This window comes from Paralichthys olivaceus, chromosome 11 (assembly GCF_024713975.1).
Source record: "Paralichthys olivaceus isolate ysfri-2021 chromosome 11, ASM2471397v2, whole genome shotgun sequence".
Classification (NCBI taxonomy): Eukaryota; Metazoa; Chordata; class Actinopteri; order Pleuronectiformes; family Paralichthyidae; genus Paralichthys; species Paralichthys olivaceus.
The window spans coordinates 19,493,352-19,518,152 of NC_091103.1; the positions used below are offsets into that span (position 1 = coordinate 19,493,352).

The 24,801-nt window shown below is 40.4% G+C and overlaps 1 protein-coding gene across 1 annotated transcript; it reads right to left on the minus strand.

Annotated features, from left to right (window-relative positions):
• Nucleotides 1–207: 207 nt before the first annotated feature.
• Nucleotides 208–24,407, minus strand: rpa1 (replication protein A1). Its single transcript, XM_020088228.2, has 17 exons — nucleotides 24,209–24,407; nucleotides 23,852–23,899; nucleotides 23,109–23,187; nucleotides 22,427–22,535; nucleotides 22,183–22,271; nucleotides 21,951–22,031; nucleotides 20,738–20,852; nucleotides 19,454–19,556; nucleotides 19,290–19,358; nucleotides 18,777–18,969; nucleotides 17,289–17,425; nucleotides 15,850–15,998; nucleotides 8,673–8,802; nucleotides 5,830–6,006; nucleotides 4,503–4,610; nucleotides 4,149–4,235; nucleotides 208–979 (listed from the first exon to the last, which is right to left on the minus strand). The coding sequence occupies exons 1-17, from the start codon at nucleotides 24,236–24,238 to the stop codon at nucleotides 875–877; spliced, it is 1,809 nt and encodes a 602-aa protein (XP_019943787.1). The 5' UTR covers nucleotides 24,239–24,407; the 3' UTR covers nucleotides 208–874.
• Nucleotides 24,408–24,801: the final 394 nt, after the last annotated feature.

The window sequence follows — 24,801 nt, forward strand, 5'->3', positions numbered from 1 at the left end:
GAGCAAAAGCTGAGGAGCTAGAGGGCATTGTGTGCCAGCCCTTGAATAAATCCCCTGAACGGCACACAGCTCCTAAAATAAAAATAGCCTGCTTTTTTTTTTTGGTACAGGTCGGGCTCAGGTGCTGTAAGCTAAACAGACATTACTCTTGCGTGCTTCAGTTAACACTGACAGAGAGCTGAGAATCACTGGTCAAAGACAATAACATGGTTACCAACACTTTTATTCTCACAGAACTACAGAACTCAGAAAACGGTTACAGGCATTGAAAATACATCTTCCATCTACTGTAGGATGCAGCAGTTTTCCCATTGGGTTGTAACTGTGCATGTGTATATGTGCTTATGTTTGCAAGTACGTGACAGACGGGGCAAAAAAAAGTGTTTGAGAGTAAACCTTCTTATCAGGGATGTGCAGGTCCAGCCCAGCCATTTTGAGTGCGCGTCAGAGGGTGAAAAGAGTGCTCGCTACTGTGCTGCTTAAAGCAGCCCCATCCCCCACATGACCACAGTATAAGCAGGAACAACTGGCTGACTTAAGACAGACACAGTGATGATTTCTTTTGTGGCTTACTGACCCACTCTCTGCTCCGCTTCAAACAACAGAAAGGAAAACAATACTCTTCTATTATGTTCACCGACCGAAGAGTTTCCAGAATCAGGCCACCGATCATTATTTAAAAAAGGAAAGGTGAACATTCGCTTCATTAGCACTTAGAGGATAACTCAATCGCAGGGGTGGATTCATAACGACACTAAACAAATCATCAATCATCAAACAAAACAAAAAAGTTTAGAGCTGTTTGTTGGCTGTACAGAAACAAAGGGAAACTTGCAAAAGCAAAACCAAAGCACAGAGCAGAGATCACAGGTTCCTACTGGGCAGCCAGTTTCCTTATGTTGATGATCAACCTCTTGCAGTAGTCCTTATGGTCGACGGGCTTCACATCCATCACTGTGGCCTTGATTCTGGATTCATCCTGTCAGAGAGGACAAGAAGAAAAAGCAGCTCATGACATACATTCACTTCTTTTGCTGTAACACCAAGAGAACAGGACGTGCCTGCTGTGTTTCTATTTTAACGCTTCCATACTCACACGTTGCTATTTTGAGTGTACAAGTGCATTCACACTGACAAGTATGGCAACATGCAGTGCACTACATGCACCCACATGATGTGGCTCCCAAGTGCGGCCAAGGAAAGACGCTATGTTGTCAGCACTGATTGCTGATTCATTTATACGCCACAATGACACAGGAGCCACACACAACAAATTAAAATAATCAGCAACATTACACAGTCAGAATTTACAGATGCCGCCAGTATCAGTATACTGTGAGGCCATTATACTACACGTGAGGATTTAAGACACAGAAACTGTGTCTATGTTTAACACTGACATGTATGTATGCAGCACATAAACACATGAATGAATAAACAGCCATTTAGCCTGTGGTAGTCCCCAAGGCTAAAACTATATCTTACAAGCTACTAGATGTAAATATATGAAAGTGCATTAGACCTTATAAATCAGCATATCACAAAAAAGGAAAATCGTAAAGTGGCAGACCACTTTCCCATTCTGAGTCAGAGATCCAAACGCTGCAGTACATGGAATAATCTTCAGCTGGAGACAGATGCAGACATCTTCCCTTCTGCTATGACGTGTGTTGATGTGAAAGTGACTCAGAAAGTAGCTCATCAAATTAAAACTAAACAAAAAAGGAGGCAGCGTTTAAAACCATAACTTTCTCTAAAGCCGTCTAGACAGCGGAAGGTCATTAGTAACAGGAGCGTTATTCTCTGTTTGAACTGAGGTTACACTCATTTTTATTTGAAATAAAAAGATATGAAATATATATATAAATCATATCTTTTTATTTCAAATGTTTCTCTTTTCACATTTCACCCCCTGTAGCAGTTGAAGATTAGCAGCTGAAGATATATATGTGTATATATATATATATATATATAAGCTTTGAGATCAAATCTTCTTAACAGATGTCTGTTATGTTGTTATATTCTTACCACAATTAGGATTTATCTTCCCTCCAAACAGTGACAGAAACTCCTTTCACTAAAAACTGCACACCTGTTGTTTATCTAAAACAAGTACTTGTGATTTCTCGGTGGAGATTTTTATAACAATGGTCTTCTATTCTAAAAGCAGTAGTGTCGACGGTGGTTGAGTTTAGATGAGCTGTGTTTGTACGTAAGTAGCCAACATTGTTTGTTGTTCCAAACATGGACATTTGTGCCAAGTGTGCGCATACACACATAAGCAAGCACAAGAGGAACAACACATTAATTTGCTCGGCTGTGACCTTTTCCTAACAACATTAAACTTGCCACAAACACTTACAGAAAGCAAGAGCCAAGAAAAATAACCGTTTCCTACGAGCACAACAAGGCGTTTCATCTCTGATACAGCCTTTAATATAGAGCAGCAGGGACGACGAGTCACTGGAATAAACTAATATCTACTGAGCAACTTGCAAATCCGTCAGATTTGCTCTTTAAATACCCGTCTCGTGTGTAACCTGCATATTTGATCCTGGCACATGATGATGTATCAGTGGTTCTTACTCAGCTCTGGAAACTGGTTGATCTTTAGTGAAATACAGAGCCAGCAGGGCTCAGGGGGCAAAGTTTGACGGACCACCTCTCCACTTTCGACACCCCCTCAACCTTTCACTATAACCATAAGAATGGTGCAACAGACTCCACACAGCGGAAACAGAGATGTGGTGGAGATTCAGTTACAGTATCTAATTACAACATAAAGGAACAATGAGACTTTAACAATGGTTTGAATATAACTGCCATGAGCAGGCGTTCCTGATTCCACGTAAATAAAATCATCCATCACTGACATTTTGAGTGACAACACAATTGTCTGCAAACAAGATCGGAATGATATCAATACTTTGAATGCATGAGACTTTGATTTGGATCTGTGTTAATTACATTATGCATCACGCCCACATGAACAAACTGTTCATCACACTTGTTTTGATAAACTGCAATTAATCATCATGGAGTGTTTTGATTTAACAGCATCGAGAGGCTGCAGTTATTAAAAGTGCTGCTGATTGATTTTATTTCAACCAACTAATTGATTAATTGGGTCAATGTTAATGCTCTGTGTGTAAAAAAAAAAAAGTGTCTGATGTGGATGTTTCCAACATACAGACTGACCTTTTAACACATAGTCAGTGTATCTTAGAGATGTAATCTCATTAGAGGGATAATTATCATACTCCTCATGTGACTGCTGTAGGGTCTGTATAACCTCAAAGCAAGAAGATTACATGTTTCTTCGTTAATTAGCAGGAGTACACACAAAACTACTCAATTGGTTTCCATGAACTTTAGTGGAGAGGTGAGGCGTGACCAAAGAACCTAATCAATATAGAGTGGATCCAGACAAACAAGCAGATCTGAGACATAATTCAGTTTTAAGTTTTCTCAGCTTTCTTATTAACCTCGTCAGAGACTTTTGGTCAAAACTGACGTCTCCCTAAACATGACGGATGAATATCATCAACTGTTGAGAACCTGCTTTGTCCCGCAATCAGCCGATACAACATTGTACACATGACAACAAGCGAGAGCCGGCCACAATGGCTGACTTGTTAACACTGAGGAGGAGAAGATAAAGTGAAAGAGGGGCTGCAGGTGTCTCTGTTGAAGGAATATGGGGGTTTCGAGGCAGCAGCCAATACCAGCTTGTAGCATTGCCATGGGCAGTTAGGATGCTGAGCCGAATGTGATGGACACAGTGGCCTCTTCTGTGCGTGAAAGGCGGACGCTGTCTCTGGCTCGGCTCCAGACTTCCTGCTCAGAGTCCCAGCCCAATCAATCCTTTTATGTGCTCCCCTCAAAGCAAACCTCTATCCGTGTGGTCGACAGGAAATGGTGGCCGCAACTAATCTGTGTGTGCACTGTTCAAATACTCAAATTATTCTTAGAGATGAGAAATGGTTGCATCAGTTAAAATTAATCTGGGGTAGTTTTGTTAATGAATGGGAGAACAGTAAAAACCCACTTTTCTTTTTTTTTTTTGCTTATGAATGAAGGTTGGTGCTTTAGGGGATCAAGCATGTTGGGATGACAACAAACCTGCAGGCATCTCATGTTTTACTTACGTTGTATGTTTCTAGCTTCACTCTGCTGCGGAAGACAAACGTGTTGAAGTTGGCTTGTTGAAAGATTTCATCGAAGGCAGTTTCATTCTGAAAGTGAGAAAAATATTCTAAATCAAAGCAGACAGTATATAAAGTCTTTTAATCAAATGGGAGTTTCATCAAGTTATATATCGTGTGTCTGATAAGTGAATTCTCAGAAACGACTCCTGTGACTTTCAAAGTAATTATTCCTGGAAGAACAAAGCACAGTAGGTGTCTTAACACAAATTAGTCTGTGCATGTTTGGCAGGAACAAAGCCCGAAGTTTTAGCTCTTGCTCTGGCCATTGTGTTATAATAGGAAGGGGATTCTCACCGACTCCTTGAGCTGCCCCAGGTAAGCTGCGTTCTGGCCCAGGATGGCCTCTGCACTCTCCTGGAAGCAAGTCACCCACTGGTTGTCTCCATAATCTGCGATATTAGCCTGACAGATCAAAAAGAAAAGAGTTCATAGGTAGGAAAGTGTAATGCATACTTGGACTGCACAATTAATAATATAAAAAAATGAGTCTATATGAATTTGTGGGATGATGTTTATGAATGACAAAGATTCTGCTGCATTATTAATAGAAACATCAGCTGCATTTAAACAAGTTCTCCTACTTTCTCCCCAAGTAAATGACACATTTGTGTTCAACCAGGTGATGCAGAGCAGCAGCAACTGGCAGTGAGGAAAATAAAGAGTGAGACACTGGGTTTATTGTAATTTTTCTTTGTCCTTCTGTTATTCACCAAAGGTTGTATAAGAGAAGTTAGTTTTTTAAGGTTAAAAACAACTGAACTTCTACAACTTCTGTATCAGATGAATGAGTGAAACGCACATTTTCACTGAAAAACAACCATGAGATTTGTGAGGAATTTAAGCATGAATAAAAATCCCCTTTTAATCCAGAATCCTGCAGATACAAATGTACCCTCGTATAAATTTTGTATAAAGGCGTCTTTGTCTTTCAGAGAAGTTGCCAGATGCTTCAAGTAAAACACAACTCTCTACTCTTAAGTCATAAAATCCTCTAATTAGTCTATATTCTGCTGGCGGAACATAGTCACTTGCGATACATACAGTGGAAGCAAATTCACAGTTTATGCTACAGCTTGTGAGGAATAACAATATGTCGACTGGTGAGTGGTACAAAACAAAACCTGCTCATTTCAGATGCTTTCAGGCTGCAACTGCTCTGATGCTGACTGAGTTTTTGTTTTACTATTTTTTTGTAAATAATATCTGTTTGCAAATGAGCTGAGAAAAGGAATCTGTAGTTGTTTATTGCTGCATATTTCTGTAAAATGACAAACAGCACAGTATGGGTAAGTTGCAGCAATTAACCCCACACAGCTCGAATGTAAAGAATCTAAGATTTAGTCCTAATTATGCTGAGTCACAGGAACAGCACAACTTCTCTAAATTCAACCACACAGAGCAGGATGGGGTGATGTAGGACCATAGTGGGTGATGCATATGGTGAATGAGTGGCTCCAGTCCCATAGGACAGAGAGACAAAAAGGGAGAGTAAGTCAGGAGAAAGACAAGGATACAGAGGAGCATCTGTTTAGGTCTATGCAGGAAGAACAGCATGCGCATGTGTGGCACAGATGAAAAAAGGAGTGAGAAGTTTCAGGGAAGCCATCGCTGAGTCACTTACAGACAGGATGAGGCGGTACTTGAAGTTGGGGAACTCTTTGTCACACTTCTCACAGCGGAACATGCCATTCTGCTGGTCTAACACTTTTTTGTTGCACTCTTGGCTCGGGCAGGCCTGGTACAGGCAGTTTTCCTTGCGCAGGTACACAATGGTGGCTATGCAGGTGTAGTAGTCTGCCTGAAAAGGAAGATAAACAACAGAATGCATCAAAAAAGATCTGTTCTAAATATAGTTACTGAAAGGCTCTTCTCACGAGATGCAGTTTTCTACTTTTCACAAACTTTGTTTCTTCTTTGATGAATATGTTGGCGGTTGAAAACCAGGAATGAACCAGTATGAAATATGACGTTTTAAGCAGTATGTAGTGGAGTATGTGAACCGACAGGAAAGCCACATTTGTGCAGTAGACGCACAGGTGACATTCCCAACCGGAATCCTAATGGCTCGGAAACAAATGTAAATCAGCAAGGAAGCGGTTGCTTTTGTGAACTTGGTGACCATGAGCACGTAAACAGCCTTCAGGAAACATTTGTGGTCAGCGGGGAAAAGACCCAGGCGAGTGAAATGAATTTCACATTGGACAAGAAATAACGAAATAAAAAAAGAAGCTCAGGATGTGCTGTAATGAAGAGAGGAGCAGTTTCTACATGTTTACAGATGAGTCACATTACCTCTCGTCAAGTGGAACGCTTTACTCATGCAGGGCAAAACCTTAATGCACACAACAGATAGTCGTCTCACCCTGATGGCTGATTGTTTAAGACAGAGTCCGCCCTCCTAGTAATCTCAGCATCGGCTGTGACAACATAGACGAGACTTGGCCTCTGAGAGCTTTGATAAAGGCTAAAGTTGCCTGTTCACGGTCAGGGAGCAGTGTTTAATGTCTTAGTGCATCATCCAGTCATTAATGCCACTATGTCAACAAAATGATGTTGACTATGGAGAACAATTTAAGGCCACAGGCAGCTGTAATTAGTTTTTACAAAGGGCTGAAAAACATTGGACATTCTGATTCATTGAGACAAACTCAAATTTGTTGAAGAAATAAACAGGAAGGCAATTTATTCAAAAACAGAACATGTCTCCAAAGTACAATCAGAATCCATTCTTTCCTCCCTCGGACCATAACATTAGTACACGAAAAGACATTAGACCCCAATTAACTTCAAAAACAGGACAACTGACGCTCCATGCCACGTTGGATGAATAAAAGAGTGTGACAAATGTCAGAAAAGTAAATGAAAGAGAAAAGCCCTGTCTCTTTTTAATTACCATTTTGATTTAAAAACAAACCAACCCAAACATCAACCTCAATTAATCAAGTAAACACCTCATCAAATTAGCATGACTGACCAGCTCCGAGGAGGAGGAGGAGGATAGAGGAGATTGTTTCTTGCTCCTGTCATAGGCCTTTCCAAATGAAGTGTCAAGGCTACAAGAGGAGGGCGACTGCATACTGTCAGAGGGGGCACGGGAGCAATGTGGAAACTTGAGATTGTGACACAAAGACTTTGTGACAGGGATAATTAATTGCAACAGACTTTGGTAGCGTGGGGGTCGTTCTTGTGAGGCCTGACCCTCCATGCCCCTGTGTATGGGATGTCTCAGAGGGGTTGAGGACAGCCTCAGCTCAGCTCCTTTGTCAGAACCAGGCCTCATCACATGCCTTGCTGAGGAGAAGCCAGAGCCGCTGTACCCCAGGGTCAATCTTTTCCTCTGCAACAGCAGGGAGCTAATGCCAGGAGAAGCCTTTCACCTGACAGGGGGCTAATGGTTCTAGTCAGGTTTTGGAGGTGAAATTTGACGAGAAAAGAAAAACAACGGATGTGACTGCTTAAGCTCTACTGAAGGTCTTCAGATGACAAAACAGCTGAAGCGCGTAAATTAAAAAGAGGCGTGAAGAGTCACAATAAACCCGTAACCAGAAGAAAGTCACTCACAGCCTCAGGCATGAAAGAAAAAAACTGACATTACTCATTCACAAAAACATATTTTTCACTTAACTGAGGCTTTAAGATAACTGCTGCTCTTGTTTGATCCAGGTTTTTTTTTTATTTCTCCTATTTTCTGAGGAACAATGGAACCTCAAATCTTCTTTAAGTTCCGACAACACAAAATGTCCAATGTCTTCATTTTGTCTTTTACAGTCACGGCATAACTGTCACTCTTGTGCCTCTCCGTACCTTATCATAATCACTTGCATCTATTAATTGTCCTTCTCTTAATGGGATATTCTCCCCACACTGTAATGATTACTAATGTGTTAAATTATGTTAAATTACACAAGTTAAGATCTCCACACAGGTCAAATTAGCCACCATAGACGATTCATAACACTTTAGTGAGCGCCATGTTCCCTCGACAATGTAATAAAATAGGAGGGATATTAAAGAATACATATTACTTTACTTATTTTAAAGGCGGTTAACTCATTTCAGAGGGCAAAGAATAGAGCATATGTAATTTCAGGGATATATGGAACACTCAGCCACAGTGCAGTGGGATTAATGAAGAGCAGAATCAAGAGTCTGTGGGATCCAATTTTCATCACACATACCTGGTGATTGTTATTAATCAATGATAATCAAGATTCATGGCGTTGAAAAGCAGTGACAAGGTTACAGTGCAGACGGACTGTATAGACCTGTCACGTGTGCTGTGAGATTTTAAATTACAAATGCAGCTCGACTGCGAGTGCTTCTATTTGTTGTTTGGGATTCAACACAGGCCTTTTCGTCCGTCCTTGAATATCTTCAAACAGTCCTCCTTGAATAACAATATGTCTGGGGTTACCATAACGTGATTGTTTGAGCGAGTTAAGGCAAAGCTGAGCGTGTGCGTACCTTGTCTCCGTGTCCCAGGTGCTCGTTCTTAACGTCAGATAGAGTCTTCCAGTTGGTGTTTCCACCCCCACCGCCACCTTTCATCTCTGTCAGAGACTGTCCGTCCATGGCATGGCCCTCCTTATCGTACCTATGTGAAATAAGAAGAAAATATCAGTTACTTGCCGATTCGACCCCAGTGTAGCTTTAAGACACTAACTAACAAAAGTATTCCTTACACATAAATCAGTCCAGAACTCACTTAACTGTTTGCTGCAATTGTGAGATTATAGTTAGAGATTGTTGGTTGGTGTGATTATCTCACACATGTTGTCCAATTAACACCTAATAGTTAAATTGTTTAGTATCTCAGAAGGAAGATGAAATAAAAATAATCAGAAATAGTCACATTTTAGAAAAAGAGTGAATATTTGGCAATTTTGCTTTAAAATGTATTTAAATGTTAATCTATCATTTGATTATCTCAGAAGCTGCCAAATACATCCAATAATCAACTAATCACTTAAGCCGACATAATCAGACTTATAATAGACAGTTAAAGAAATATGTATAAAAATACATGTGAATTGCAAATATTCTTCCATAAGTAGAATACAAGCTATTGTACTTAATTAAGGCTATATTGTCTAGCCTTGATTGTTGTTGTTTGAGCCAGAGCATCCATTTGTTACTCAGCTGAAAGCAGGTCGAGCCAAGAGGTTTGTGAAATGAATCAACAGCAAAGGGACAGATGAGCCGGCCGGGGTCAGGGCTGTTACAGTGATATTAGAAACCCATTTTAGACTATGGGAAAGGGAAGAGGGAAGGCGGGTTAGAGGAAGACGACAGATGAGTGCAGGTAAAATGCAGTTGTGTGTGTGTGTGTGTGGGGGGGGGAGTTTAAAATGGTTACAGAAATCAATAAAGCTTACTAATCTGTTGGCCACAAGGCAAAGTGGTGCACAATGGGGAGGTCGGGTTGTAAATACAGGGAGTGAATGCCTTGCTCCTGGAGGCATGACTAATTGAAAATATCCCCATTAATGGTTCACACTGTGGCCTGAGCAACGCAGAGGCTGCCAGTTTCCCATTACTACTGACAAATGTGACCAATTTGTGATGGTGGCACCAAATTCCTCACTAGTGTACCTGCACTGCTTTGCTGTAATTGTTCCTGCCCCCACTTAGGAGATCGGGGGGAAAAAAATATTCCCGACAAATCAATTTAGACTTAATGGAGATACAGTCTCTCTGTCACGGCTCAACATCTCTCATAAGACAGATGTTGGATGATGGACAAAAGTGAAGGGACAACATAGCTGAGGTGATTAAAAATGCATCGCTTTTTAAAAAGTATGACTGCAGATGGCTTCACAGTGTTAACATGGCGGTGATTTGATAGAAAACTGTTAGAGGCCTCAAGTTTTAAAGCTGCTGCTTTTTTTATCGTCACAGACAGCGAGGAGCACAGGAAACAGAAATGGCACCGAAGACAGTGATCGTGATCAATGAGACAAAAGGAGGACAAATTAGATCTGGCAGAAAATGTGCAACGTGAGTCAACTGAACGCAGGGAGATCTCAGCTTAGAGAGGCAGCGTGGCTTCGGTGAGACATACTATCTGCAAGAGTTAGAGAGACGACTGCAGGGTGACAGACAAGCATGTGCACGCCACCGACATGTCATGTGTCAGTGTGTCAAAGAACAGGGACAGGACAGCAGCATAGACATGGCAGAGGAGGGGGCATGAAGGGATGATGGGGAATGCTGTTTGCAGCTGCAGGCAAAGGCTCTAATGCCTCGGCTGAGAGTGGCAAACACACAACAAACACGATTACCCCATGATGTGTGAGACATCTGCAGTGACTGACACGTGGTCAAATACAGAACAAGCAGCAACTTGAAAGAAGTTTGATTCACCGTCGGTGTTATATTTTCATCCATGTTTAAATTAGAAGGATCACACAGGCTGCAAATGGAAAATCATGTATGTAAGAGAATACTGTGAGAAAAACATTCACGTCATCCCTATACATAAGGTTTGTTCTGCATGCATGAGTAATCTTTCATTTTAATGGCATCGTCGTGGAGGAATGATATCATGGAAAAACAGAACAGAAGTTTTTAATGTGCTGCGGTATTGTTCTGATTAAATGGAATTTAAATGGTGCAGTTAATGCAAACTACACTCCTGCTCACATATTACTTTACTGTGTTTTAAATGGACTTTACCTCAACATATCTGTATAAAGACTATACAAAGATATTAGTCTACGAGACAAAGGAACATCTTACATCTCTGCAAACATTCGAAGGCAAAGTATAATGTAGCTTTAATCTCAGTATTGGAAGTTGCAAATCATTGCCTGGCAAGAATTTGCAGTAAAATAAAGTTTCTTTAAAAAAGTGAGAGTCAAAAAGTGGGCTGGATAGAGTGTATTTAATATTATGTTGTTCTGCTGAAATTCATTAAGTCATTCATCAAGTTTTCCAAAACTCAAACCCTAAAACCCAAAGATATTCAGTTTACTAATATCTACAACAAGGAAAAGCATTTAATCCTTACATTTGAGAAGCTGTGACCAGAAAATATTTCGCTTCAATTGATCTATTCTATTAAATTTCTATCAACAAATGAATTTGACGATGAAACAATTTACCAAAAACAATACAGTGTCCTAGTTAAAGGACAATGAGCGGGTCCAGTAAAACATGTGTGGAATAAGTCTTTGTCTGAAATACACTTTGACAATCGTAACTAAAAGGAGAACAACAGCTTCTTTTTTCCCAGGATTCTTCACTTTGTCCAATGCCTCCGGGACCAAATTTGTCTCAAAACATTCAGTGAGTCAGTGACTTATAAATCACAAATTTAGCTGGTGACAATAAATCTTTATCCAATCAATACCACACTGTAAAACATTATGATAAAATAACAGTCAATTAAATGAGGCATCATTAAATCAAATCATCATGTTCATTACACAACCGTATTATAGCTTGTTTGCTTCTCATCGGATTAATTAGTGCTCTAACTATGTGTTCTCTGTTCTGTGTATGTGAAAATACTGGCATCAGGAAAAGACAGAGAAAATGTCAGTTTGGACTAAATAAATGAATCTGAGACTAATTGAGAACTGAGAATAAACATGACAGAGTGTTGCTAACAGAAAAGTGGTGTGTGGGAAAAGGCAGCGCCACCATCTCTCAATGTGCTGTTGCCACCTAATGGACAAGTGCCTCTGCACAGTAAGATGGACGAGAGTGAATGTGATTTCTACACTGACAGTTTCCACAAAGAACCTACTGTAGATTTAATGTTAAGCTAGCAGGGGGTGTCAGGTCTAGGGCTGCAACTAATCGATTAATGTGTCGATTCTTTTTTCGATTAATGGGAGGAAAAGACAACTTCATCTTCTTGTACAATACTGGTTGTAAATGTATTACACACATCAGCAACTTAATTATGATAATTCCAGATTCAGATATCTACAATTTAATTCTGACTATTCATAATTCAAGTTCATGATGTCTACACCACCATTCTCAGAAGTTCAAACTTAATTTAAGGTATCTTAAATTGAGGCAAATCAAAGATATCTTCAACTGGAAAGTTTTGAGTAGTTAACAGAATTAATGATTGTTTTTGTAAGTCAGAATGATGTTGTATACACAGTGGCAGATTTAGCAATTTGGGGGACCAAGTCGAACACAGGCATGGGGCCCTCTGCATACATTGTTCTTCACCTATTTCAATCCTTATTTATCTAAAAACAAGACACGGGATTGGCTGGTTTACTGCCTCCACCTCAGGAGACGTTGCTACAGTGTGAGCTGTGAAAAATAACAGACCCGACGAATCAACTAACAAATGAGTTGCCACTTGCCAACAATTTTTATAATCGATTAAACTGATTTCTTGTTGCAGCCCTAGTCGACTTCTCTGGGTGGGTGCACACAACACGTGCAAACTAACAATGCACCAAGAGCCCAGATTAACCAGAGGATCAAGAAAATTAGTGCACAGGGCAGCATTCTTATTTGAGGAAATTAAAGCTATTTTCATCTCTGCAGGATTAATTAGGGCGACGTTAAAGGAAACTACTCAGCTCTCCATAGAAAAACACTGGAAAGTGCTGAGCGGCACCACATTAATGCTGCAAAAGTTTGAGTCAACAGCCCACCAAGGATCGACGATTCATTTGAGGAAGTCCTAAAGGTCTGCTTAAAAATAATAATAATTCCAACTGAAGACACCTGTGCATGAGTAACACAAAGATGCTTCAGCAGAAAGGCTGTGCAGAGAACCTTTACAGAGGCTGGGGAGAAAAGGTTTGGGTTCTGTGCAAAAAGTAAAACTAATAATCGAAAAAGTTAAATTCATTTGATTCCTTGTTCTCTTATATTCACATCTCTGGTGTCAGAGCAATAATTAAAGGCACCCGTCAGTGAACAGGTACCATCCTGACAACCGGGCTGATCAGCAACACAACAGCAGCTCGCAGTCTAGCAGTGACAACACACTGTGACAACTTACTTCTCAGCAACATACTGCATCATCTCTGAAATGCAGCCTGAAAATAAATAAAAAAAACAAGGCCATTCTCTCTACTCCCATCCCTGGCGGTGTTTCACCTCTCAGACACGTAGCCTAACAATCTTGTCTTCACTGTGGCTCTCACTATGACTGACTTGGATCTAGATTATGAATCGGGTACGGCTTCTCCCCATCCGTGACTTTTAACTGCTCATAGGAGGATGCCTTCAAATTTGCAGGAACTCCCTGTCCAAGAGGACCCACACTTCTGCAGAGGATAAACCAACATGAGCATTTAAGGATCATTATCTCCACATGTCCAACTGAGCAGTTAGTGGAGGAGGTGGAATGAACAAGCTTCTGGCATTGAGCAGAAGAGAGCAGAGGAAGTGTGGAGAGCCTCTGCTGCAGCATGGATACACAGACTGATGCAGGACTTTCTGTTGTTCAGGTAAAAGAAAGCAGAAAACCCAGGAGAGGTTTTGATAATACAGAATTTTCTATTACTACAAAAAAGTAAAATAATCCCATTATAAAACTATAATGGCACTCTATAGAGCACATACTGCTTTGAAGTCTGTCTCCTTAAATTCAATCAAGCTGCACCAAAGATATCCACTTCCTAAATGTACCTGATTTTTTTTAATCAAGATCAGAGAATTATTCCTTCAGAAAAATATTCAAATGTTTTTAAAAATGCCCAATTTCACATCATTAAGGAAGTGGGCGGAAAAAATTCCTAGATCTGCCTCCTGATACGGATCAGCACCAAAATTTAATGAGTTCTTCTTTGATCCGTACTGAATCCTTCCACCACGTTTTGTGGAAATCTGAATGTTGTTTTTGCATAATCCTACTTACAAACAAGGGGCAGAGTTTTAAAAAGAACCTTTGCCCAAGTAAAAAATAAATAATGGTAGTTTGCAGTTAATGGCATTCTGGGAAATCGCATGACATTATATTCACCGAAGCCAGAGCAGAGTGCTGAAACCATCATGTGGAATTTACTGCGAGTGAAGACATCTGACTGATGAGGCACAAACGAGTGATTTCTGTGAGCTGCCTCTTTCTCACCTGCCAGGTTGAGTCACATTTCACTGCTGTGATTATGCAGATCAGTCCCCCTGATCAAGCACACACCGATCAGCCACAACATTAAAGCTGGCAACTGGTTTTAATGTTTAATGCAGAATGGTGTACATCTGCAGCCTGTTTTGAACCGGTTCGTTCTGAACTGTCTGTGCTGTGAATTCAAACTTATTTTGTAGTTTTAGATATGTTACATCACTTCATGGCTTGACTTTAATTTTGTGGATGATTGGTGTAAAAACTTGTCAAAGGCAGGAGAGAAGACACAACACTGAACTGGTCACTTCATCATTTTTGAACTGTTCACCATCCTTTATTTATTGGTGCAGGGCAGGGAGTGGTGCTGGGAGGTAAATAAATGAAACCCTTCAGACAGAAACAACTGGATCTCCACTCACTGATACAGACATCTGCCTTCATGTCACAGAGGAGGTGTAAACGTGACCTGCTTGATCTCCAGGGTGGACGAGTCAATCAGTTCGCCACAACACTGGAGTGATGCTAGTATCACCACGCCCCACCTCAGTCCATGTGAGCACTGTCTTCTCTATCAATCACATGTAAACTCACATCACTTCTTTCAGCCCTTTCCCAATGCATCTCTATAAACCTCGACACCACACACTGACTTGGTGAGGTCTTCCTTTAAAGATAGACAAGGGAAAAAAAGACTTATCTACACCCCTGGTGCAAAAGAATTAAAGGCATACAGCGCAGACTTATTTCAGATCATGTTATACAGCAGGGAGAAGAAATAATTTAGGAAATGAGGTATCGAGGAACTGGCACGGGAGCCCAAAGAAAAGATGAAAGCTTGGGTTTTAAATGTTTCTCTATTCCTCTGCAAGACAAGCCGAGAGAAAATCTTCAAGGAATAGAGTCACATGTCTTAATTGTGTTACTGTGGTATAATAGAATCTGCTAGTAGCTGCAGTTTCTCTGACAAATTCAGCTGTGGCACAGTACGCATGAATACACGTGCAGATAACCACTGATTTTAGGGACATCTTGGATAATTTCCATATTATTCTATGTGGGAAAGAGAAAACAAACATGACAGAGCATATTTACACAAACTACGCAATCGCACACAAGCATCAAGATAAAAAATATCCTACGATCAACATAATCACACAGAAATGAGTCTGGATTTCATTTAATCTGGAAAGGTGATTAGAGGAGTAAAAAAAAAAAAATCAAATTTCCACAGATCAAGTATGATTTCCATTTATATGTAATGCTTCACTGATGTACACCCCCACACACACACACACATTGTGGCTAATGGGGGAAAGCTAATCTTGGTAATGAGAACCAGAGCATGCACTCTCACAACTTGGGAAATGGAAACACGCTGTTAAAACCCTTCGAGTTCTTCAATTTCAACAGCAATACTTTTTTGTGAGAAGTCGGCTTCCAGGTGAAAAATAAAGAAAAACGAGCCCTGTGGCATTAAATGTTAAATGTGTACCTATGTTTTATACCTGCTGTAAAAGCACCTTGTCATGAGTATACAACTGCTATGATATATAAGCAATTTTCTTCACTGCATTATCTATGAACCTCACTCACCAGCCTCGGAGTTTATACGCCTCAGGGATGTCTGGGTTGATCATCAGGGTGCTGCTGAAGGATGCTGAGAGGGAACGGCCTCCGTAGTCAGAGACCTTCGCCCCCTTAATGGCCACGATGGGTTGTCCGGAGCCATCAAACTTCTCTGCCTGCACAAGGAAACAGAAGAGGACAAACGACAATGATTACAACTTTGTTACTCGTATTTGACTGGATTCTATTTCTTCCGTTATCAACTACCATGTATAAAAAGATGAATAATTTACATGCTGGTGGTGCTGTTAAACTTCTGGGGGGGCAAAGCAGTGCTCATAACAGACTGTATATAAAGATGGATGACATGACCGCTACCCAAAAGGGAAGCCAAATCATTTTGATACTCCCTGGTGGCTGTTTGCAGTACAAGTCACAAACCTGTGCTCCACCTTGTTAGTGGATAGGACATGGATCAAAGTAAATAATTTGTATAGTAAGTAGGTTCTAATGATTTGATGGTTAGCTGAGACTGACACCTGCGCTCATACTCGGGTGGCCTCATTTTAGTCGAGACTATTCTTCATCTTTCTACATAGTCTATGGTCAATAATTACAATGCAAACATTCTTATAATGAGCAGGTATGAAGTTTAGAATGTTCACGATTGCATTACTTCATCATTTAAGCATGTTAACATTTGCTGAGACTCATGGAAATGTCTTCTTATCCACATAATAGATATTACGACAGAAACAAAAGACCAAAACTAACTTGTTTTTCAATAATTACTTATTTACTTGGATTTTCACTTTCATAGTTTTTCATTCTTCTTCACTACAATAATAACTTGGGGACACAAACTGAGGTAAAGCAATAATGGGAAGAGGAGGGGGGCCACAGAAAAACATTCAAAAACGAGGAAAAATATCTCAGACAGTTGCTGCTCGGTTTTGCCATTGTTCTGTAAAAACTACACCGCTCATGTAGCTCAGTGTGTCCCTCTGGAAAAGCGGTAACTGTCGAACAAACAAACAGGGAACACTGTGCTTCTTGTCAGAGGAAAGAAATGGTGGCAAACTCAGCACAGTCCCTCTGAGCCACAGGTAAAAATCAACTGCAGGAGCCGCTACTTCATCACCCTGTGACAGGGAATTCACTCGACTATTTCTGCCTCCGATAAACACAGAGAGCGCGGTTAAACGTCTTTGGTTCTGAAACTGCAGAACATTGATCAGAAAACGTATTGAACAAATAATCATTCACTCTGAAAAAGTCTTAAAATCTCTTTGACAAATTCACAGATCAAAGACAGTTGTTTTCTAATGGTGTTCTGAGCGGCAAACGTAACCATCACAACAGATGCATTATGGAGCCGGTATTGATTTCCATCGGCCATTTAAAAAGCTCCACATCTCCACCATGTACTTTTTTTTTTTTACCCTCTATCTCAAGCTTATACTCACTTCCTCTCCCCACAGAGTGACAGTCACCAACTTGCCAGACATGTCCATCAGATTGAGCGTCCTCTTTGACACCTCTTTGTTGGACTTTGTTGTGAGGCGGGTCACCTCGTCCACGCTCTTGCACACTCCAATCACATCTGTATTGAAAAAAAAAAATCAGTGTTACACATATGCGGAAACCACTGATTGACTTTCTCTTACCTGAAAGACTCACATTGTGGCACATAGACTGCATCACTTCCTCTATTGACGGTGACTGGTGATGCGTGTGATCTTGAGTTATGGCCAAAGAAAATAATTGAAACTATAAAATATGACTTTCAAAACAAGCCACATATGAACACTGCTCTGCATCAGCATTAAAACCAGTTCCCGGGTCTCAATGCTGTGGCTGATCTGTGTGTACATATTATAAATATTCATTGTGGTGCTTACGCCCACAGGTCACACTAGGTCCTATGGTTTCAGGCACAAATTGCCTCCTGGGAAATAAGCAATTCACTCAGTTCATACAGGTCATCAGTCTGTACACCAGCCACTTACATTCATAATGTGGGAGAGAACCCGTGAAATAGGCTTTAATTGTTGCTACAAACATATTTAATCAATCACACTTTGTTGACTAATGCAATCAAGCACAATAAATGCTGAGATTTATATATCTGAAAAGGTGCAAGGGTGGCATCACCGACATTATTCATCATGTTAAAAAAAATACCACACCACAGAGTAAAGGGATTTTAAATGTATTTAACTGTGATGAAAATGTAAAATTACTTTCTCATTAATGTACACTTGCATGAACCAGTCAAGTTGCAGCAAATATGATCCTACCCCACTGGTTGTGATTTATGGTGTTGCATAATGACCAGAAAAATGTTTTTGCATGAAGTCAAAGTGAAATCACTTCATCATTTTATCAAATTAGACAGGTGTCGGAAAATTTTTCATCATTAGTGTATGTAATTCATGAGTTGTGGCCAAAAACAGGGTCTGTGGTGTCAGAGTGACCTTAACCATTTGTTATGTCAGAGCCAGTGTTTCTCATTAATTACCAAGACGGTGGCAGCCCACCACAGTCTAATTTGGATTGCATCGATTCATAATAGCTGCACATTATCAACATGTCTCATAATGACATAAAGGATTAAGTTTACACGGTTGCGTCAGAGAGCTGTGTGCAGCGCCCCTCTGCAGGCAGGCAGAGCACAGGCATAACATCAGCAGATACCATTGTTGTGTTCTGCTGAGACAAGCTTAGAGTTCTCAGTGTCTGCTGCTGCTGTGCATGTTCACGGGCCAGGCTTAACCTTTACTTGGCACATTTTTGCCGATTTAAGGATTTCATGTTTCATTTTTGAGATTACATGTAGCTGGTGCTGCAAGGTGTTGAGTACAAACATCTAAAAATAGAGTCTGTAAGCATGTGAAAAGCCCGACAGCTGCCTGATGTGTTTTAATGTAGATTATTGATGGGGGGCTCTTTACCGATGATGGCATCTTTGTCTCTGCTCTCCAGGTCACTGATGGGAACAAACTCGCACTGCACCATGGGAACGTCACAGCTGTCATCACAGGGGATGACGGAGGACTCTCCGTTTAGCGTCATCTCGTAATCATTCTTCACTGATGTGTACTGCTTGTTGGCAATCTTCAGGGAGGCCTTGGAGATGTAGTAGACCTGGCTCATACACACAGATGAAGCACGTGTTAATCAGAGATCAGGGGGAGCGCTTCACCTGACAGAATGGTGCAAACAAGATACGACTTCAGACAGTCGGGGGGGATCAACACAGGCTGGCAGATGATCATAAGCTGCTTATTGTATGGGTACAGTGCAGCCAGATGACTCATTCATAGTCTCTGTGGTTTTAACTCACAAAGTCGTGGCAGCTGTTGATAGAATAGTCTGTGGCCAAATCGCTCTTTAACGGCACAGTGAAAGAAAGTTTTGGCAGAAAACTGGGACACCTGGAATCATCATCTGCAGCAACGTCTCACCTTGCCGACCTCCACCAGGCCGTAGAACTTGTCCACCTCTTGGTTGAAACCAGTCACTCGTATCTCCCCCTGTCAGAAAATAAAGCATTTGAAATTAAAATTAGGACATGAACAACATAGGATGTTTTGATTTTATTTGCATAACGTGAAAATGTGACACTCACGCTCTCATCCACGAGCTCCATGGAGAAGAGTTTGCCATCACCGCGAGAGTTGCTCCAGGTTCGGATGCTGCCCTTGTTGGTTACCCGGGCACGGATGGTCCACCTATCAGAGGCAGACGAGGCTCAAGTTACTGCTGTCCGTGTTTTGCTCATTTTCAGAGCAGAGAAATTAAACCTGCACGTATTTGTTGACTCTTCACAAACTCAACATTTCCATAACATACCTCGGTAAAGTGATCTTTATCATTTGCCTGCCATCTATTTTAACCTCTGTAAGAAAAACCTTTACGGTCCCACTGTGGTTCAGTTTTTCACACTTGAAAACTAGAACCCAACAATATTGGCTTATCGCACACATCGGTTTCCGATTATATGTTGTACGATGTGAAAACCTTCCACAGATCATAATGCAGAAAAGGGGGTGATCTAGAAACAGTGTCATCTCATAGTTTGTCCAACAGTGCACGCTCCACTACTCTGTCAGCGCTGTCTGCAGCACATGTAGCAGAGAGCTCATCACTGCTGAGCAGATGGTGATGCAGATTCAAGCTGCGCCTTCACAGCAAGTCGCTAACTAGTTCGTGAAATACATTGCTGCAAAGTCAATAAACAATGATCCCATCATTTTTGCCTTTCCAATTCAACATATGGTTATATGAATCGAATCCAGTATTGGTCAAGGTCTAAATGTTCAAAGAGCCTTCTACATTGCTGTGATGTGTGGAAGAGCTTTGTTTTGACAATATATCAACCAATGCTGTTTTCTGACATTAAATACAAAATATTCTTATTTGAAAACCTGCGACCTTGATTTTATGAAGCAGAATATTTGCACCTTTTCAGATAGATAAAATTAACTTTCATGAGTTCATGAGCTGACAAACCAGGCACTGACATCTTATCAAAACGTTCATGTTTCTGTTCAATCTGCAATCTCTTGTTACTTATCAGACGACTTACACCAGTACCTCAATATGTCAGCAATTAGGTCATTAAAGCTGACAGATATATTTCCACTACTACACCCAGTAGAATAGAATCTAATACCATATCAAAAACTACAGCTTTACAATGAACAGAACTGATTCAGTGGCACATTGAATCTGTGGCAGGACTTGAGTATAACATTTCATTAAATTATTAATCCCTTATCTCCAACATACAACACTTCACCTGGGTCTTGTTGGTGCTTAGTTGCTTGTTGTTGTTTTTTACTGCATTTATGTATGCAGCAAAGAATCCTTACTGTTCCAAATGTACAAGCTTAGACAGGAACATACTCACTTGGACTGGTACGGGTTGAGACTGGCGATGGGTACAATTTTGGAGCTGCCCCCTGGAGTACTGGGCACAGCAGATGGGGCCTTCTTCCCGAAGTCTCTATTGGAACCTCTGTTCACTGTTTGGGGAGTGAAGCGAGAAATAAATGATCCATGAAGTGCAGTGATGGAAAGAAGTCAAGAGAGAGAGAGACACATACATTATTCATCAGAGTGATGAATTACATAAATCCAATTTCTTTGGATTGCAAATGTGATCATTGTAATTATCTCACTTCATGAGGGAGGTTTCTTCAAAGATAAAATACCTAATGACTGTAAGTAAATACAACTAACCGTCAACTTGAACCAAACAGGATGAATGATTAACAGAAAACCAAAAATCTCATCAAGCCCAGTTGTTGGAGACGTGTGATCCCACGTTTGGGTGAGAAGGATGACTCACATTTCACAGAATCGGGGCAGAGTGTGAAATGCTATAACAAACTGGAGCTGCTCTTCCCCAGGAGAGTGGCGCTGCCTGACTTTGAGATTTTCTGTTTGAACAAGCGCTGCACATTTGATTTGTGTGCGTCTCACGCGGAGGATTAAAGTTCAAAGTGTCCACTTAAGTCCTTCCGCTTTGCCAACTACTGCACTTCTGGTAATTAAGCCCCCAGATCAAGCAGCGCACACAGAGAAATGAACAATGACTGTGCTGATGAGGAAGGTGCTTGCCACATCCTCAATTCCCACACGGTAGATTAGTGGGATGAATACCTGCTATGATGGAAACTAGAAGATAGCAAAACCCTTCTGACAGCTTGCACATCTCTCCTGGTCCAGGTTATTTGCTATGCAGTGATCCACTGCTTACACTTAACACCTAACAGCATTTCATAAATATATCTTTATGTTCATAGGGTTGATATAAACTCCCCTGGAGGTCAGTGGTGCTCAAGAGTTTGTTTATGTGTTCTACTGTGTCCAAAATATGAATAAAAACAATAACAGGTAGAAACAGATCAACCGTCGACGCAACAGTGAGTGTCAATAACACTTGAGACCTAAAGATGGAAGAAGTTTCGTCAAAATTACTTGCACCAAATTACAAAAAGCAGTAGAGAAATACTGCCATCTGGTGGTTCTTTACGAATTCACTCTAGTAGGAAAAGAGTTTTTCCACATCAATGAGAATTCTGACCATTGTTAGAATTTTAAAAATAACAGGCTTTCACCTTCATTTCTATGTTGTTGCTGCAGTGGAAGACGGGGTTCGGGTTCAGGCTTTGGAGCTGACTGCGGGGCTTTAGCAGTACCTGCCAGAAGGATTTGACATTAGTAATGGCTCCGCTGACAGTAAAACTCAATATGTTGAGTTTATTGTATGTCTAAACATCAGCTCATCAGCGTCATGTTAAGACAAAGAGTAATTAATCTGCTGGTAGCACTTATTATTAAGAGCCTTACCCTCTGTGTATGGAGTAGGGTCTCCTATTTTCCCATCAACCTCCTCAGCAGATTTTATGACTTCGATTTCCAAAATGATCACCACCCGTCTGTAATTAGTAATGTCCATGAATGACAGAAAAATCTTTGTACAAATCTCACATTTCTTCTCATTCTTAGCTGTGCAATAATGATTCCAAATTTCTTTCCATCAAATAATAGCACATTTAAAAAAAATTATTTAAGTCTTAGACATCACACATACCGTCCATCCTTTAGATTATTGGTCACGTGCCTCTTCAGAATACAGATGCAGTTGGGGGCCAGTCTGTTGTCCTCCGCCATGCAGTTCAGCTGGGTGGAGAGCATGAAAGCTAAAAAGAAAGTGCAGAGAGTCAGGGTCACAGCTTGATTCAACCCAGGGGCTCTTTATTTCATTTTTTAAAAAACCCAGAAACAGGACAAGTAACTGTCAGAACTTTGGCATCCCTTACATATTGGTATAAGGGAATGATATGCATGTGGCACTGTCAAAATCATGTTAGCACTGAGATTGAGATATTGGCTTTTAAATGCTATGCTCCACACATGCGGGACAACAAGCAGAAAAGAGAAATATAGCATCAGCCAATCCCTCTTTAGTTTCTCAAGATCTCTCCCAGTCAGGATTGTTTGAGTTAATAAAATTAACTCTTATATAAATGTACTGTACTTTTATCAACTTAATATATGCTACATTATTTAATTGTTTTTTCATATTTTATTATATAGTCTCAAATACATATTTACCTTTACGTCCATAGTTTTCTTTTTCCTCATTGTTTCTCACATTGTGAATTTGTATTGCACTGGCCTTTGCCTAAATATATATGGTTTTTAATGAATGACAAAATAAATGTTACACATTCAAAAGTAATATCTTAATCAGTCAGTGAATCCAAACTTACAGGACAGAGTGTGCAGCCCATCACTCATCATCACCCGAAAGCGAGCTGGACCACTTCCCCCTTCAATCTTGCGAATGTTCTGAAAAGTGAAAAAACAAGCAACACTGTTTTAGTTAGTAATAGTTTCCTCATCTTTTTGATTGTCTTACATTGTTATTCACTGTTTACTTCATTGTATATGTTTTATAGATATTTTTGACACATTGTTTCTTGTATTGTTGTGTTTTTATCTGCAGTGTAAGGTGACCTGGAGGGCTCTGAAAGGCACCTATAAATAAAAAGTTATTATTAAGATCAACATTTCACTTCCCATCTATTACTTTTGTCTGATATTGTGATCCCTCATCCTGTAAGTGGGCTCCTTTTGTTTAGTTTTGTTTTATGTCACAAACCAATTCAACTAAATCTGCTTTTGTTTTGGTGAATAAAACCTGCAGCAGCTGAGTCACTCAGTTTCCATCATGTTCCCTGCATCACTGCTGTTGTTGGAGATCGTGTGTAATGTGGCACAGTCCAGTCTGAACCTGCTGCATGTTGTATTATCTTGAATTAAAAGTTGTACGTCATATTCTGGAGCTGTTGCACCCTGAAGCAAATAAATGATCCAGCTACACTTTGCTGTCAACTTTCTTCAACTGACTGAAGAGAATATTTGAGCGTGAGTTGCGACAGGATGAATTGCAGTGATGTCACAAATTGGCAAGGAACAACGTGAGGTGTTGTTTTTTTATTGTATCACTCACCACCAACTGAAGCACCGCGTCGTTGACTCCTGAGCCATTGGACAGAGTCTGGAAACACAAGATGTTTGCGTGAAACCATTTTAACATCATCAGTTTGATACCTTAGCATGATGACACAAAACTATCGTCATCAACATCACATGTGAAACTAACGCTGAAGCTCAGTTTGACAATAACACGCTGAGTGGCGTTTTAATAACAAACAAAAGGTAGCATCTAAGCTAATGCTTCATATTGACATTACAGACAGTGAGGGAGTCAGCTGAACAAAGACAGTAAGGAACCGGAACAGGCCATTTCTTAATGCTCTATCTCGTCATTGAAAACCATGTTTACAGCCGCTATCATGGAGCTCACCTCTATGGCTCCCTCTGTGAGCTGCGCCATGTCCGTGAGGAGGAGATGTCGAACAGAGAGAGACGAATTTCCAGGAATATCCGCGGCTCGGTGAACACTTCGCTTCTTCCACTGACGATGATCTGGGAGTTGTGTCACTGGCGCCAACAGCTTCCACAAACGCGCCAAACGTCCAACGTGCCCGCCCTGCAGCTTCCGCTTCCGGGGACGAACTGACGTCAGCACGCACAGGGTCTGATTAAAACCCTAGACTGTATGTATATTATGCATAATGACAATATTATATTATTTATAATGATAATATCATATTATATAATCATAATAATTATTGAAGTATACATATATATTTAAACGTGTAAAACTGGTCTGAGACCAACCTAACGTGACGTCATGATGCGATCAGAGCATGGACAACTACATTTAATTAACGAGGAATGACATGAGAATTAGATTTCCTTTCTTTTTATTTATCTTACTTTTGTTTTTACTGATTTTTTATTATTCATCCATTTAAATGTTTCATTTGCCCATATGAAAAGAGTGCATATCTGCTGTTTTGTATATTTCTATTCCTTTCAATGGGACATTTTACA

Coding starts and splice junctions, on each gene's coding strand:
- rpa1 (XM_020088228.2), bottom strand. CDS start 24,238: ATGGCGCAGCTCACAGAGGGAGCCATAGAG. Junction 19,557..20,737: donor CTCAACCCGTACCAGTCCAA/GTGAGTATGTTC, acceptor TGCCTCTGATAG/GTGGACCATCCGTGCCCGGG. Junction 4,611..5,829: donor AGTACCGCCTCATCCTGTCT/GTAAGTGACTCA, acceptor TTGATCTGTCAG/GCTAATATCGCAGATTATGG.